Here is an 18038-nt window from a genome sequence, read left to right as displayed (position 1 = left end):
AATGAATACAGAACTAATGGTGTTTTCTTCACTGTGGATCAGCTGCTTCAAAACTCCCATGCAATCAAGTCCAAGTCCACATAAAGGGAGGCAAGTAATGTTGCCACAAAAAACGTTGGCAGCTGGATAACATTGCTGAAATGTACCCACTATATGCTTTAAAACATCTTTAATGTTGATGAAACTGACATTTTCTACAAGCTGTTGCCAGGTAGAACATTAGCTTTCATCAACAAAAAGGCTCTCGATGGGAAAAGCTAAGCAGCAAATTATCATAATGGTTTCCACCAGCATAACTAGGTAAAATAGAAAGCTGCTAACGATTGGAAATTTAAATGCCCTCAGAATTTTTGTGCTGTCATTATTCTGCCTGTCAGCCAAACAAATAATACCGTGTGGATGACCAGAGCTCTTGTAAATGAATGGTTGTGTCACTTCTACTGGAGAATAGCAGAAAATTCACCTTGTTAATTGGCAACTGTGGGCTGAGTTTTTCCAGGTATTTCTGTTTCTATTATCAAATAAGATGTAGAAGCAACATCTGCAGCCAACATGAACTGAGATCACACACAGAATGATAGTCAACCCTCAGAGGAGAACACTTTTCAGCAGGGGTTCTTGGACATGACTGCTCAAACAAGATTTGAATCCTCTTTCAATGTTTATATGAAAATCCTGAAGTCCAGATAGCTGACTGACATGAAAATTGATGATGTGGTGTGCAAACATGCTGCTTCGAAAAAGAGCAAAAGGGACAAAGAGGATCATCTGGATCCAGAGAAGGTGGCACAAGAACAAATCCCCACCAAAAGCATGGAATCCAATTCTGTGGTCAACAGCTAAGCTAGATGTCCTGATGCAAGTTTTTTTGAGCTAAATAATTACAGTACTCAACAAACCCAGATAACCTGATGGAATTCTTCCCTATGGTAAATACTTTATGGATCATTGTGCTATTGGCAGAATGCAATCCAGAATGAAATGGCTGAACTTCCCTATGTGCTGTTCATACAGGGCTCAGGTTTTGAATGCATTTCAGGAGTTGTTTTAATGTTTTATGGCACTATAAATGTCTTTGTAGTGTTCAGCCATGATCTAAAAAATTGCAGAGTAGGCCCAAGGGGTTCAATGGCCTCCTGTTCGATGTCCTTTGTCCTGTTTCATTAAAGTCACTTAATAACGGCTACTGGATAATTTCATTTTTAAAAATTAATATTCTGTACCCTTCAGAATTTTAATTTCATACACAAAAGAATACCATCAAAAAATTTCTGTTGGATTTTTCTCCATTTACTAAATTATCTGAATTTAAAATTATGAAATTAAAATTACTTGTTTAGGGGGATTTTATCAATGCCACTCTTCTCTCAACTCCTTTTGAAGGCATCAACTTCCTGTTGAGATACAATTCCACAGAAGTCATAGCCCTCACTTGAGTTGCTGTCATTTTTGTGACTCCTGACTGAGTACCAGGAGACTGTCAAACCTACGTATATTTCTCATAAGGATTATGGACAGCAAGATCAGGAATGGGAACTCTAGCAAATGTGTTCCTCCCTAAACCAGAAACACTGAGGCAAACTGTAGTGCCCCTACCTCCATTCTAGGAACCAATTTAGGACAAAAAGCCAAACCTGGGACTGGAATGGTCCGTTTTACTCAACTACTCACCAAGCAAGTAGGAGAATCCCTACAAACCGGTTTCTGAAAATTAATGCTACCATTAGGATCATACAACTAAACTGCTCATTAAATGATTGTATACTTTTTAAAAATAATACTGAAATGTATTAATGTATTCAGCAACATATATACACACATACTGAAATTTACTTTCATTATACTTTCCAAAAGACCTCCTTGGAACATTTATTTGTACCAGCTAAAAAAGGATTGGTGATGGGCGGAAAACTTTAATCACATCAGGAACTTGCTGTTCTTTAATATTTTAACAAGAGAATGTTTGCTAAAAAGAACAAAAAGTTAAAAACTGGCTCAATACTACTCAGAAGTTAACTGAAAAAAATTACATGAAATTTGGTTAAACCAATTCCCAAAGTGAATCATAAAATTAAATTTTATTCCAAACACAATAGCGTGTACATTCATGTAACAAATGATGTACAAAGAAATAAAACTAACCCAACAAGGATGTAATTGCTTTTACACTATTACTGTTCCTTCAACAATTCGCACATGTTGTTTTACAATTGTTGTTAGCTACATGGGAATTGAGTTCTGTAAATGAATAAAACTATAATTTATGCAACTATTACAGAAGATTTTTAAAAAAAGTTATAAAAATGGAGTTAAGAACAGATAATAATCAGACTTGCCAAAAAAACCAAGAAGAATTTTGAGTTTGAGACGGTCTAAATCAATAGATCAGCAGCAGAAAAGCAATCAACCAACACGGAAGTAGCAGAAAATTACTGTAGCACGTTTTGCTTATTTCCAACTGCCGGAAAGCACAATAACCTCGTTGTGGTCACCAACATGGTTGAGCTCACATCCTTTAACACTGCTAAATCACTTGCTCAAAGTAAAAACTACTCTGCTGCAGAAAGAAACAAGTATTGCAACATAATACTGATTTCTTAGTAGGAATGTACTAACAAAGACTTCATAAATGAATATGACAATTTTCCCAAAATTAAGAGATAGCAGTCAACTGATGCTTAATCTCATTAGTTATGCACTCACTGGAAAAAAATGTGTACTCACAACACTGGAAAACAGCTCAGAATTAAAATCTTGGATCTATACATTCCATTCTGTTGCTCAGAGGTGCTTGTATTTAAGAAAGCTTAAACTCTAAAGTTTGGCAAGCACAACAAACTCAAAAATATATTTCCTGATGTTTTTAAGATTTGGGCTACTCCTCTCTTCTCAACAGCTGCAAAAAGTAGACCACAACCCTCATCCTAATAAAGGCAAAAAGATTACAGCTATTTTTTATCTTCAGATCAATTTTTAGTTGAATGACATGTAGTGATCAACGTATAAAAGGAATAACTTTCTATTGTAACAAGCCTCACCTTGTGCAACACTGGAAAGCTGAATTGCAACACACATTGATGACTTTCCCATTTAAGGTATGTGGTTTAATATACATTTCTTTCTTGTTTGGTATGAAGTGAGCACTGCGGTCATTGAGTCATCGGGGTTACAGTAGCTGCACGAGGGTTCCTCTTTCACTGCCTTATAGTTTACACAGACACTGAACAAAATCCAGCAGAAATGCTGTTCCAGTGGTATGAAAGTTTGGGGGGTGGGGGGTGGGGAGAGAAATGGGAACAGAACAAAGTTTGGTTTGTATCAACAGTAATGAAATTGTATACATTCTGTAAATATAGCTCAATACACATTTAATGAACAAACTCTTGCTTAGTGCTGAAATCAAGTGAAATGGTTCAGCTACAAATATTTGAAGTTGCAGCTGCAAACTATTTATCTATATTTACACTCTATGGTGAGTTATTTTCACAATAACTAAGTTTGTGCAGAATTTGTATGAAATGTTATTTATCATGAAGATCATATGCTGGTTCTTTGACTCTCTCTATCCGCCCAAGTCAAAATGCTTTGCATCCTCCTGCCTGTCTTACAGTGGAGAAAATTAACAAGTATTACAGTGACTCCCCTGTTCTTACAGGCAACGTGTGCTCCTCTCGTCAACCATTTGAAAATGGTACTGCTTAAAATGAAAATCCAATGCCCAGAAAAAAAGGATATATTTAGCAGTAACTATATCCAGTGAGGTGGTGGTGGTGGTGGGGGGTGGTTTATAGCTAAAAGTCTTAAACTTGTAAATAAATGTTTACATGAATGTCAAAAGGCACATTTCTGCAGAATAAGTCAGTTAATGATGACCCCTTCTAAACCCACAACCTCTACCATCTAGAAGGACAAGGGCAGCAGACGCATGGGAACACCACCACCTGGAAGTTCCCCATCAAGCCATACAACACCTAACTTGGAAATATATTGCCGTTCCTTCACTGCCGCTGGGTCAAAATTCTGGAACGCCCTCCTTGATAGCACTGTGGATGTACCTACACCACATGGGCTGCAGTGGTTCAAGAAGGCACTTCTCAAGGGCAATTAGGGATGGGGAATAAATGCTGGCCTAGCCAGCAACGCCCACATCCCGTGAATGAATAATAAAAAAATTAATCACAATTAGTTTCTGTGATCTTTTAAATACATTGTTTACATACGAACACACAGATTAAGAGCAGTAGGCCACTCGGCCTCTTGAGCCTGCTCCACTATTCAGTAGGGTCATAGCTGATCTGATTGTAACTTCAACTCCACATTCCCACTGTTAATCTTTCACCTCCCTGCTTATCAAGAATCTATCTAACTCTGCCTTAAAAATATTGAAAGACTCTGCTTCCATTGCCTTTTGAGGAAGAGAGTTCCAAAGACTCATGACCCTTGGAGAAAAAATCTTTCCTCATCCCTGTCTTAAATGAGCAACCCCTTATTTTTAAACGGTGACCCCTAGTTCTAGATTTTCCCACAAGAAGTAACAACCTTTCCACATCCACCCTGTCAAGACCCTCAAGATCTTAAATGTTTCAGTCAAGTCGCCTCTTACTCTTCTAAACTCCAGCAGATACAAGCCTAAACTGTCCACCCTTTCCTCATAAGATAACCCTCCTGCTCCAGGTATAGATCAACTTTATGTTAGCATGTCATTTGTGGAAAATACTAAGTTCAGAATAAGATTTTGCCTATCACAAGTCTAAAGATTAACACACTGAACTTTTTTCTCTTTCTGTTGGTGGCACCCAATTCCTGTTCATAATAACGAGCAAAAAGATATAACAAAGGGAACTCATGCAGCAAAATTGCCAGTTGCTGAAAATTGGAACCCAGGACAGGTTTTGTTGTAGAACTTCAGGACTATGTTTACAGTCAATAAAGAGGGCTTGAGCCTATGGTATTTGGGTTACATAGCTTTTAAATGCAAAAATTAAAGATTAACTTTTAATTTAAAAATTGTTAAACGTGTTGACTTGTGATGTATCTAATAGTGAGCACAAGACGTTCAGATATCCTCTTTACTTAATAGCTCAGTTGAATATTTTGTGCCAAGGTTATGCTCAATTTAGTTAGGCCAGTTATTTATTTTTCATTGTTAAAACAGGGTCGTTTTCCCAACTCTTTCTTCATTTATTAACACTTTGCACTAGAGTTTGTAGTAACACTGCAGGAATTTAAAATGATTCTGTTCCAATTCAAAAATATGCACAAAACAAAATTAAAAGAGATGGATGCATTAATTGCATCAATTAAATACCTAATTAAAAAAGATTAACAGATGAAAAGCTTTGAGAGTAAACGTAACTCAGTTTTTAAAAAATGTTTGCCAGCCCTATAGTCTTTATATTTTTCTGTATACAATCTATCGATATCTATGCATGTATTAAAACACTCGCATATGATATGCATTTCCTGATCACTTTGCCCTGACTTCGTATGTTATAATTCTTGAGTAAAGGTCAACATTTACCCATAATTCTAAAATTACAGACCCCTGATCACAAGATGGTGCTGTCATATGAAGTTATAACGGTAATCTGCTTCCACAAGATGGCGCTCTGGCGTAGGTTACACTGGTCTACAAGTTGTTGCCTCACTTTCTCTCTAAATCAGCTAATTTTTTTATTTCCCCAATATTACACAAAACAATTTTTTCCCATTTTAATTTTGGCGAGATTACTTTCTCTTCTTGCAGTCCCTGATTCCTACCACCTCCAGTTACCCTTCCAATCATGCTGGCTGTCTTTTCATTGGTTCCCAGCCAGCAGGTGCCATCTCCATCTCATTCGTAGTTCCTGCCAACTTCCTCTGCCCTCCTTCACTATATGGCCTGCTATCTTCTCCCACTCTTTATGCTTTTGCACTGCACGGAAAGCTTTTAAAAAATTAACTGGCAATTAGAAACTTGGCTTGAAACTGTATTCGCCAATGCTCTGTTCCAAGACCTTCCAGCCCAGCCTACACTCCTGCTAGCCCCACTGCTTTTATAATACTACACTCTTTATAATGCTAATTGCAAGTATGTCAGACAGACAAAAAAAATAAGGATGGAGAGATAGGGAAGTAGTAATTTATAATAATGGCCATGCTGGTTGGGAGAAGGATTAAAACTGACAGAGACACTGATAAGTGAAGCAAGAAAAATAGATGCACAGATATAACCGTAAGAACTGAAAAACGGAGGCAAGTAGAATATGAAAGACAGTAAAAACAGCAACATAACCATAAGACACAGCATCCTCCAAAAGAAGAGCAACTGGTTAACTGCCATCTTGCCACTGCATCTAGGTTATAAAGAACACATTCCTGGCTGTGACATGAATCATTGCTTTCCTTATTGTGGGGTTAACAGAGTCTGTGACTGGTAACAGCCTCACCCACATCATTCACTCCTCGTTGATGTAATAATTACTTAAGTCAAGAATTGACTGGCTTGTCCATTATATCAGTAATCGTTAAAACAGCATTTGGCACTCTTGGCCATTTTTTTCTTTCCCAAGCACCATTTAAAGTTTGGCTGTAAGACAAGTCTAAAGATGAAGTTACTACCTCAGGTAGGTATGCCACCTGTCAGCCTTTAGCTGCTGTAGCTCTAAGTTGTGGAATTTCCTTCCTAAATCTCTCTACCTATCTTTTCTCCTTTAAGACACTCCTTAAAATCTACCACACCTGCCTTAATATCCCCTTCTGTGGTTCTGTGTCACATTTTATTTGATATTGTTCCTGTGAATTGCCTCAGAACATTTTATTACATTAAAGGCACTATATAAATGCAAGTTGTTTGGTTGCAAAGATCTCGTCAGCGTTCAGATCAAGCAGATTATTTTGTACAAGGCACAACATCCTGTCCAAAAAGTTTAAGAAAAAGTTGTGCTGCAGCTTAAACACTTCCAGTGTGGAAATTGCTTACTCATATAGAGATCACTTATTCTTCTTTGATTGCTTAATTTTAATTAAGTCGCGATGTAAAATCTTACCAGCTTATCAAGCAGAAGTTTCTAATCAGTATGATTTTCAAATATTTCTAGGGATCATGTAAAGCAATCAATACGGTTTTTTGCATCAAGCTAATTCCCACTGCTCTCCCCTAATGAAATGCCTTACATCTTCAGATGAGGTTAATCAGCACTGTATTTAATGAGTGATCAAAAATTCAAAGTACCAAAAGTTCAATCAAATGTGGTAACCCTATCATCAACATTAAAACACAAAGTTAAATATCTTCTCAAGAATGTTATTTCTAGAAACATTACCAATGCAAGGAACATTAGTTTTGTTTTTAAAAGCCAGTGGGAAGGACCAGCTGCCCTCCTGGCTCAACCATGCCTATGAACTGCTGATGTTCTATTTAGCAGCAAACACCATGATTATCCACAAGAAAGGATCAACATCAGATCCAAAGAACTTATCAACCACTTAGTGGATATCATCAAACAGTTGTGCTATTTTCTAAGCTGACATGTCATGCGCTATGGTGATTTTTTTTCCCTAGCTGAAAGGTTCTACCAAATCATTATAAGTAGACACCCAGGCAAAACTGGGCAACGAAATGGGGAAAAAATACATAATCTATTGAGAAGACAATAGCAGTAACTCTGCCACAATGCACGGACTAAAATTATGTTGACCACTCACTTTTGCTCTGTAGGCTTCCAATCTTTCAATTACAAATATTTAAGGCAAAAAAATGATTCAACTGAATAAATTTTTATTTTTGTTGAAGGGTAAAGTAATACTATTATAAAATTAATTCTGACATTAACACCAAAATTACAGCAAAAAGTGTTCAATCTCAGAATCACACTGGGTTAGCTGTTAACTTGAAAAGACTGAGTCTGAAAAACAGCTGTTGGATTTAAGAGATAAAAACAAAAAACAAAAAACTGTGGATGCTGGAAATCCAAAACAAAAACAGAATTACCTGGAAAAACTCAGCAGGTCTGGCAGCATCGGCGGAGAAGAAAAGAGTTGACGTTTCGAGTCCTACAGTTCTGTCGAAGGGTCATGAGGACTCAAAACGTCAACTCTTTTCTTCTCCGTCGATGCTGCCAGACCTGCTGAGTTTTTCCAGGTAATTTTGGATTTAAGTGTTTGAATTGTAATATTGCAAGAGTTGGGCTATTTCAATAGTACTTGAATAACTTAATAATATTACAACACTATCCATTTACACATACATTTACTTTAAATTTATTATGGTATGTAAAAGGTGAACATTATATGAGAGAGGTAACACAACTGTTTTATACTCAAAGATGTAACTAATGTCCATCCAAACCTCTTTGTCACTCAATTCTCAACATCAAGGTTTGCGATAAACCTGAAATAAACTGCAGTATTACACCCCACTCAAGGTTTGCAATAAACCTGAAATAAAATGCAGTATTACGCCCCACTCAGAAGTAATCTTGGCAACAGATCTCAGGAGTAACACACAAGAATGCTATTTAAAGTACTTCCCCATCTGCAGTATCAGCAATACAGTTTTGAAAACTGGAGGTAATTTTAACCTCAAGAACAGGTGGGTCAGGTGGGTTTGAGTCAAGTCAGAGCTAAAAATCTCAAGCCCTAACTCAAAGATTGGCCGGGTGGTTAACAGTGAGGTTGAGTGTCTTGGGCTACAGGAAGGTATAGATGGGATGGTCAAATGGGCAGATAAGTGGCAGATGGAATTTAACCCTGAAAAGTGTGAGCTGATACACTTTGGAAGGAGTAATTTGACAAGGAAGTATTCAATGAATGGCATGACACTAGGAAGTTCTGAGGAACAAAGGGATCTTGGCGTGTGTGTCCATAGATCTCTGAAGGCAGAGGGGCATGTTAGTGGGGTGGTGAAAAAGGCACATGGGACACTTGCCTTTGTTAACCGAGGCATAGATTACAAAAGTAGGGAGGTCATGTTGGAGTTGTATAGAACCTTGGTGAGGCCACAGCTGGAACACTGTGTGCAGTTCTGGTGGCCACATTATAGGAAGGATGTGATTGCACTGGAGGGGGTGCAGAGGAGATTCACCAGGATGTTGCCTGGGATGAAACATTTATGAAGAGAGGCTGGATAGACTTGGATTGTTTTCGTTGGAGCAGGGAAGACTTGAGGGGCGACCTGATCGAGGTGTACAAGATTATGAGGGGCATGGACAGGATGGATAGGGAGCAGCTGTTCCCCTTAGTTGACGGGTCAGTCACAAAGGGGCATAAGTTTAAGGTGAGGGGCAGAAGGTTTAGGGGGGATGTGAGGAAAACCTTTTTTACCCAGAGTGTGATGACAGTCTGGAATGCACAGCCCGGGAGGATGGTGGAGGCAAGTTGCCTCACAGCCTTTAAAAAGTACCTGGATGAGCACTTGGCACGTCATAACATTCAAGGCTATGGGCCAAGTGCTGGTAAATGGGATTAGGTAGGTAGGTCAGGTGTTTCTCCTGTCGGTGCATACTCGATGGGCCATAGGGCCTCTTCTGCATTGCGATTCTGTGAACCCAACCCACTCTCCAAGTTTTAATGGAGGTGAAAGCAGGTGGACGATGACTGCCAACCCTCCCCCAAGAGGCAGATCACTCATTTGAATATTTTAATGAGACTTTGTGCCTCCAATATTATCTCCTTTCCTTTAACAGTGGCTGCCTGGTCTTCTTGAGCCTCCAGAAATCTAGCAGTTAAAAGGAGTAAGGACTGTTGCAGGAAAAGGCAAGTACTTTTTCAGCTCTGCTTCTGAGTCGGGAGAGCTTCCTCCTGGCACCCACAGAAAAACCTGTTCTCCACTCCACTCAATCAGATCCCCAGCCCCCATGATCACCAAGCACTCCACTGGCCACAGCAGTCACCAAATTGCCATCTGTCCCCAATCTCTCTCTGATCCCACGTGATCATCCCCAACGTTTCAAACCATAGTGTATCCACCACACCTACCCCTATCCCCCACCCCACCTACCCCTATCCCCCACCCCACCTACCCCTATCCCCCACCCCACCTTCCACTCACATTCTCTATTATAAGGAACAGGAAACCTAACTGTTCCTGGGCTGCTGCCCCTTCAGGAGCATTCCCCACCAAAAAAGGTGCCAAGCCTGTCAGTCAGGGTGACTTCCAACAGGGAATCCATGTAAGATAAAAACATGCATACATGTTAAAACTCCACAGCATTTGGGGAAGCCCAGTTTCCTGGCCAGAACTTCACTCCTGCCATTCCACCAAATGTCACCTGGAAATCACAGTCCAGTAAATAGGGCAGTGTATAAGTTGGGGGTGAGTGTGGAAAAATCAAGAAAGTGGTGAAAGATCATTCATAATGTTTCTAGTGTTTGATATCAGGAGACTAAGGCAAAAACCTTAACATGAGCTATCTAAGGGCTACCTTGATGCCTCAGTGGCTAACTTCATTGTCAGATAAATTCCAGGTTTAATCTCATCTATACCAAGTGATCTAGTCCTCAGGGAAAAAGGAAGGGCATCCAAAAATACAGGTCCTTGGGTGAGTGAAGACACTTAATGTATAAACATAGAAAAATAGGACTTATGACAAAAGTCAAGTTCATAACACAGTAATCAAGCAGGATGCAGAAAGTGCAGGGAATAACAAAAAGGAAATAAGCAAAAGAGTATGATAATACATTCATGGGTGATATAAAAGGGAACACTAAAGTTTGGATGAAAGCTTCGTCAAATAATGGCTGTGATTAAAAGAAAATTTTCCAAAAAGAAAACCTTTTTGTGGAAAGAGAATGTTGCTGAGATACTGAATAAATACCTTATACTTGTCTTTAAAAGAGGATGTTGCAATGTGACACTGGAGAAATTGGAGAAAATATTGGATAATAAGGGGGAATTTAGAAGTGTTCAAAGTAGAAAAAATATTTGGTTCAGATGGGATGTATGCAAGATTGCTCCAGACACTGGCAGGGGTGGGGTTGCTGTGTGAGAGAGAAGGATGACAGGGGAGAGTGGGCAGGAGGAAGACTGGGGACAAGAGAGAGGCACAGAGACAGAAATACAGAGAAGGCTTGTGAATGTCACTGGTCAGGCCAACATTTGTTGCCATAGCTAATTGCACTTGAGGTGGTGGTGGTTGGCTACCTTCTTGAACCACTACAGTCTATGTGATGTAGGCATAGCCACAGTCTTATAAGGAAAGAAGTTCCAGATTTTTGACCCAGTAACAGAGAAGGAATGATTCTAAGTCAAGATGGTCTGTGGTTTGGAAGTGGCGGTGTTCCCATACAACTGCTTCCTTTGACTTTCTAGGCAGCAGAGGTGTCAGGTTTTGATAGTGCCAGAGGGAGTTTGATGGGTGCCACTGTGCACTGGTGATGGAGGCAGTGAATCTTTTAAGTTGATGAATGGGGTGCCAATCAACCAGAGTGCTTTGTCCTGGATGGTGTAAAGATTAAAGTATTGTTGGAGCTGCAATCATCCAGGCCAATAGGGAAAATTCCATCACACTCCTGACTTGCGCCTTGTAGATGCAGGACAGGTCATGAGGAGTCGGGAGGTGAGTAACTTGTCGCACAATTCTTAGCCTCTGACCTCCCCTTGTAGCCACAGTATTTACATCGCTGGTCCAGTTAAGTTTCTAGTCAATGGTAAACATAAGGATATGAATGGTGAGGGATTCAGCGATAGTAATGCTGTAGAATGTCAAGGGGAGATGGTTAGATTCTCTCTTGTTGGGGATAGTTTTGCCTGGCACTTAGGTGGTATGAATGTTATTTGCCACTTATCAACCCAGGCCTGAATGTTGCCCAGATCTTGCTACATGCAAGTGTGGACTGCTTCACACTGCAATCATCATCAAAAATTCCATCTACTGACCTTATAATGTGGGGAAGGTCTTGATGAAGCAGCTATGATGGTTGCGCTTAGGTTACTATCCTGGGGAACTCCTACAGTGTTGTTCTGGGTCTAAGATGATTGGCCTTCAAAAACCACAATCTTCCTTTGTGCTAGGTATGACTCTAACCAATGGATAGTTGTCTATTGGATTTCCATTGACTTCAGTTTTGCTAGACTCCTTGATGCTATTCTCTGTCAAAAGCTGCTTTGATGCCAAGGATAGTCACTCTCTCTTTATCTCTGGAATTTAACTTTTCTGTCCATGTTTGCACCAAATCTGTATCGAGATCTGGGATGGAATGTCCTGGAGGGACACAAATTGCGCATTGGTGAGGTTATTGCTGAATAACTGCCGCTTAATAGCACTATCAATGACACCTTCCATTTCTGTGCCGATGACTGAACGTAGACTGATGGAGCAATAATTGGCTGGATTGGGTTTGTCCTTCTCCTTGTGGATTGGACATTACTGGACAATTGTCCACATTGTCAGGTGGATGCCAGTTTGTAGCTGTACTAGAACAGGTTGGCTTGGGGTGTGGTTGAGTCTAGAGCTCAAGCGTTCAATACTCCAGCTGGGACATTGTCAAGGCCCATAATCTTTGCTGTATCTAGTGCCTTCAGCTGTTTCTTGATATCACACGGAGTAAATCGAATTGACTGAAGGCTGGCATCAGAGATGCTGGGGACCTCAGGAGAGGGCCGAGATAGATCATCCACTTAGCACTTCTGGCTGAAGATGGCTGCAAATGTTTCAGCCTTGTAGTCTGAAATGATGTGCTGGGTTCCACCACCATTGAGGATGGGAAGGTTTGTGGAGCCACCTCCTACCATTTATCTGTCAACATTGATAAATGTGGCAGGACTGCAGAGCTTTTATCTGATGCATCAGTTGTTGGATCACATTACTCGATCATATGCTATTTCTGTCGTTTAGCATGCATGAAATCCTGTGTTGCAGCTTCACCAGGTTGGCACATCGCTGGCACTAATGCTGCTGCTCCTGCACTCCTCACTGAACCAGAGTTCATCCCCTGGCTTGATGGTAATGATAGAGTGAGGGATACACAGGTCATGAGATTACAGATTGTGGTTCTGGTTGATGAAGGTACCACAAGTGTATATTCACACTTTCAAAAGATGTTTCATAAAATATCACAATTGATTTGTTTGCAAAATTGAAGTCCACAGGATTAAAAAGGTAATGGCAGCATGGTTACAAAATTGATGAAGAGACAGAAAGCAGAGGATAGTGATGCACATGTGTTTTTCAGACAAGAGGGAAGTATACAATGGTGACTTCCTCAGGGGTCTGCATTAGGTCCATTGCTCTTCTTGATACAAATTACTGACCTGGACTTGGATGTAGGGCAGAACATTTCAATGTTTGCAGATGATAAAAAAACTTGGAAAAGTAGCAAACAGTGAGAAGGATAGAAGGTTTCAGGAGGACATAGACTGATGAAGTAGACAGATGTGTAGCAGAAATAAATTGATACAGAGAAGTTTAAAGTGATGCATTTTGGGAAGCAGAATGCAAGCAGCAGTATAAATTAAATTATACAATTTTCAAAGGGGTTCAGGAAGGAAGAGGAGTCTAGCATTAAGGAGTTATCTAGGAGGCTTCACGTACATAAATCTTTGAAAGTGGCAGAAGTTGATAAAGCTGTTAAAAATAATTTATGATTCTTGACTTTATAAATAGAGGCAAATAGACAACAAAAGCACAGAAGTTATGCTAAATCTTTATGTATCAGTTGTTAGGCCTCAGCTGGAGTACTGTGCTCAATTCTGGGCCTCAAACATTAGGAAGGATGTCAAGGCCTTGGAGAGAGTGCAGAAGAGAATCACTAGAATAACATCAGGGATGTGTGCAACTACTCGGGAAACTGGCATGGTTTCCTGGAGAGCAGAGCGGCTAAGGGAAGATTTAATAGTGTTGAAAATTATGATGTATTTTGATAAATAAGGAGAAACATTTTCCACAATATTATATTTCAAGGAGGGAAATAATTTACATTTTAGTGTAGATTGGCTTACGACAATTACATTTTTATTTCCAACATAAAGATAGCAAATTATTCAAGGAAAACAACTTCTGAACAACAGATTTCATGCACGCATGAGGTACAGCAGGATCTCACACATTTGAAAAGAACAGTTTTATAATTTTGATTCACCCATGAGAGAGGAAATTGCTTCCCATTTGGAATAACATTATCACTCAAATTTCTATTTAAGGGACACACACGGTTGATCAAATTTATAAACCAAATATTACATTTCAGATAATTTGAACTGATCATGGAACAACAGGGCAAGCCAGTCCACACAAACATCAATTCATGAGTAAACTATTGCAACACACACATTTTCTATCACCTTTATGCAATAAAAAGTGAAATAACACTGATTGGAATTATAGGGTTATACATTTGTTTTTGATCATTGCACTAGGAAATGGTTGGAATGGAAATACGTATAACAACATTGATCTTTTCTTTCCTTTGTTGCCAGTATATATGCTATTGAAAAACTTGCCGTCCTGGCACATGATACTTATGCATATCATATGAATACAACATGAATCTGCTAAGGCGAAATTGATTCAGTGGCAGGCAAAATTTAATTTTACGCAGCATCTAACCTTTGCCATACTTTAGCTTGGAATTCTGCACAAGAATTAGGACATATTTTTAAATTTAGGAGGGTAAACAAACAAAATAGACGACTCCTCCATAAAATCTGTAGTAAGTGATGATTGTGTAGTTCTTCTGCTCAGTAGTATTCTCAACTGCAGTACACAAAACATTATGACATCTAAATATCTACCTGGAAAATGATGCCTTATTTGCTGCATGCCCTCCCAGGTCAGTATATCCTTCCTAAGGTGTGATGCCCAGAGCTGCTCATAGTGTGGTCTGATCAGGGCTCTATGCAGTTGAAACCTGACTTCTAGCCCCTTGTATTCTAGTCCTTTACATATAAAGGCCAGCAACCATTAGCCCTTTTGATTATTTTCCTATACCTGTTCATGACATTTATGTACCTGAACCCAGGGGTCTCTTTTCATTATTTCTAGCTTTTCTAGCTATTTAGGATGTACTGTGATTTAGATCCAAACCTCACATTTGCCCTATAATGAAATCCTTCTGTCACACTGTCCCCATTCTTTAATCTAACAATGTCTCTTTGTTATTTTATCCTTCCATCTACACTGCTTACAATCCTGACTATCTTGGTGTTGTTTGCAAATTTGGATATGTGGTTTTCTATCCCATCATTTAGGTCATTAATAAATACAATGAATAGATAACGCTCCAACAGAGATCCTTAAGGGGCACCACTAGTCACATCCTGCCAATTAGAACCTGCTCTTTATTCTTATTCCCTGTCTCCTGTCCCTCACCCAATTTCCTAACCAGATTAATGATTTGCCTTCAATTCCATGGGCTTCAACTTTAGTTAACAGTTTGTTATGAGGGGCTTTATCAAATCCTTCCTGTAAGTCCATAAAAGTAGGACCCATTGATAGTCTCCTGTTCTCTACCTGGGGGGTGTGGAGCATAATTTAGCATCCTATAAATCTCAATGTTGTTAGAGATGGCACTGTCTTACAGACACTGCTGTTTCTTATTCAGTCTGCACAACAGGCCACTCAGCTACAATAGGGCTAAAGGTAGAGAACCCCTGGATTACACAATCATCCAGGCCTTTAAAACATGATCACACTTACACCAGGGAGGGGTTATCCTCCTGCTCTGTGTGTACAGAAATTGATTTGCCAATCTGTCCGACTTGCTGAGACACCTGTACGTTCACAGATGACTGCAATGGCCCAATTCTGCTGCTCTTAACCATATCCAGGACTCAAATGTGCTAATTACGGCAACTGGAGAGAGCTGATGCTTCATGGAACATTTGATATGGTTTCAATCTCAGGGAACAGTGGTCTCCTGGTCTCCAAAAAATAGGTGCTGAAATCACTGATAGGAATTTCAACTGACAGGTATTCGGAAAGAAGGCAAGTTCCTTGATTGGTCAGAACCCTCTGTGACTGATGGCTCAGTGGGCAAGACTATATCACAGACATAAAGGCCTCAATTTTAATGCTCCTCACTAGCAAGAATGATGCGTTTGAGGGGTTTACATTAAATCAAGTCAACTTGCCGTCTTCAGGGCACCATCCTATCTTCGCCAACTTTCAAGTCAGTCAAGACTCTCCTCATGGCTTGATGACATTATAAGCATCACAATGCTATCTTAACAAAAACGTCTGCAGGAGACCTGCATTGTTTGCAGCCCAACAGCAGAACCATGGTGACAGAAATTGACTGGCCAGAAGAGGCCTTGATTTAACAACTAATTTTCTCAGAACTCAAGGTCCAGGAGAAGCAGCAATGCTTCCCTTAAGACGCACAGGGACTCTTTGTGGCTACTCAGCCTCCTCAGCTTCCCACCCCCATACTAAGCGTGCGATCATCTGACAGGAGTCACCAGCGACACAGAAACTATCTGGCATGAAAACTAACACAACACTTAAATAATTAAAATTCATTCATTGCAGATTTTAAAAAATAAATAAATCTTTCTAAAGAAAAAATCAACTAAACTTCACAGGACAACAAAAGTATTTTCTACAGTCTAGTCAACCAAGCAGAAACTGTAGGTTAATAATATTATTTTGAATGAACATTATATTGAGAATGTAGCATTCTCAAATATAAAAGGTACACATATCAACCATAAAATTGCTTACTCTGAGCCTGCAGCCATTTCCAAATATGAGGTCTCTGTTGTGTCAAACCCTATTGGGAACGCTATGCTCATGACGTTCGCTGTTGATAAAATCGACTTCTACGGAGTCCTATACATTGGCATCCAAAACACTGGGGCATGCCAGCCACAGTGCTCATTGCAAACATCTAAGTGCATCCACAAAGCCTGCAAAATAACCACAAAAATATATTAAAATTAAATAGCATTTGCTCTGTAAGTTAATTTATAAACTTGCACACAGATCATAAGGCAAATGATTAACTTACTGCACCATATATTACCAAAACACCATGTTAAACGCATAATATATTTTAAAAAGGCAGTACATTGTCCCTTCACTCCTGGGGCCTAGGATCAACACCAGTTCAGGCCAATGGTATGAAAATCTCTATCAGTTTAATGGCCCTTTGTGAAATTATTGGTCTGACTTTACAGAGTTCACTGGGGTTGCAGCTATATCTAAACACACTTGTGGCAACAAAATGTGTCTCCAGTTTGGGCACAGGGTCTTTTTCTTGGGTAAAGTACAGCACAAGTAGATAAAGACCAAAGTTGTTTGTACCCTATTAAGTGTATCTAATTCCCAGACTTGGGAGAATACTGTTCTACATAAACGTGAAATTTCCTTTTTCCATCATTCATTATATAACTTAAGTGCCATTGGCTGTTCCTACTTGATGCAATTCACAACTCAAGACTGTCCACAATTCAGCATAAATTGGCCATGCCACTAAGGACAGAAAGGTACATGATAACAAAAGGGAAAATAATACTTCACAACTTCGTAAGAACAAGGTCCTCTAGGTTAGAATTAAGGCACAATGTTAGAGCAGGAATTTGGATCTGCATCTGCTGACGTTCAGTTTTGACACAGAAGGCAGATGTTGTATACTCAAAATGGAGGCATGTTTCAGTCCCACACACAATTATTCCTAACAAATTTCTTTGCTTTCCCAGGATAAAGTCCAGTTGCAATACATCCTGAAATCAACAATACACAACATAAACATATTTTGGAATCAAAAGTGAGTATGTTAGGTTCTTAAAGATACTGTTCTAGGATTTTTGATATTTTGATGCAGATCTATGAAAATAGCATACCATTTTTCAAGGTTCAAATTTGATTTATTCTTGAGAAATTATACTTTATAATGATGTGCTTGGTAGCATATAGGAACTCCTTTCTTTGTAATCACAATCTCCTGCATTCAATTTTGCTGAAACATGGAAATTAAATTTATCAACTACTACGCTGGTCTTTTCTACTCCTGGATATGCCCATTCTAGGTCACAAACAGAAAAAAAACTAAGTTATTTATTGAGAGCTTCTAAGAGAACACCAATTTGTGGTCACTACTTTGATCCAGGTGAACTTCTCAGC

The 18038-nt window shown here is 39.3% G+C and overlaps 1 protein-coding gene across 9 annotated transcripts in view; it reads right to left on the bottom strand.

The window, feature by feature from the left end:
* kmt2e (lysine (K)-specific methyltransferase 2E) overlaps positions 1 to 18038 on the bottom strand; it is a 139148-nt gene that overhangs the window by 80425 nt on the left and 40685 nt on the right. For 6 of the 9 annotated variants that reach the window (XR_005944726.1, XM_041202239.1, XM_041202246.1 and 3 more), the window contains exons 1-2: positions 16638 to 16822; positions 3039 to 3243 (exon numbers count right to left, since the gene is read on the bottom strand). Coding sequence is in view for 8 of the 9 variants with exons in the window: in XM_041202239.1 (XP_041058173.1) it covers positions 3039 to 3115 (77 nt within the window). In the remaining variant the exon portion in view is untranslated. Of the gene's footprint in view, positions 1 to 3038; positions 3244 to 16637; positions 16823 to 18038 lie in introns of those variants that run through there. The other 3 variants (XM_041202241.1, XM_041202240.1, XM_041202245.1) reach the window with 1 other exon arrangement.

This window comes from Carcharodon carcharias, chromosome 13 (genome assembly GCF_017639515.1).
Source record: "Carcharodon carcharias isolate sCarCar2 chromosome 13, sCarCar2.pri, whole genome shotgun sequence".
Classification (NCBI taxonomy): Eukaryota; Metazoa; Chordata; class Chondrichthyes; order Lamniformes; family Lamnidae; genus Carcharodon; species Carcharodon carcharias.
This window is presented reverse-complemented; position numbering and strand designations above follow the sequence as displayed.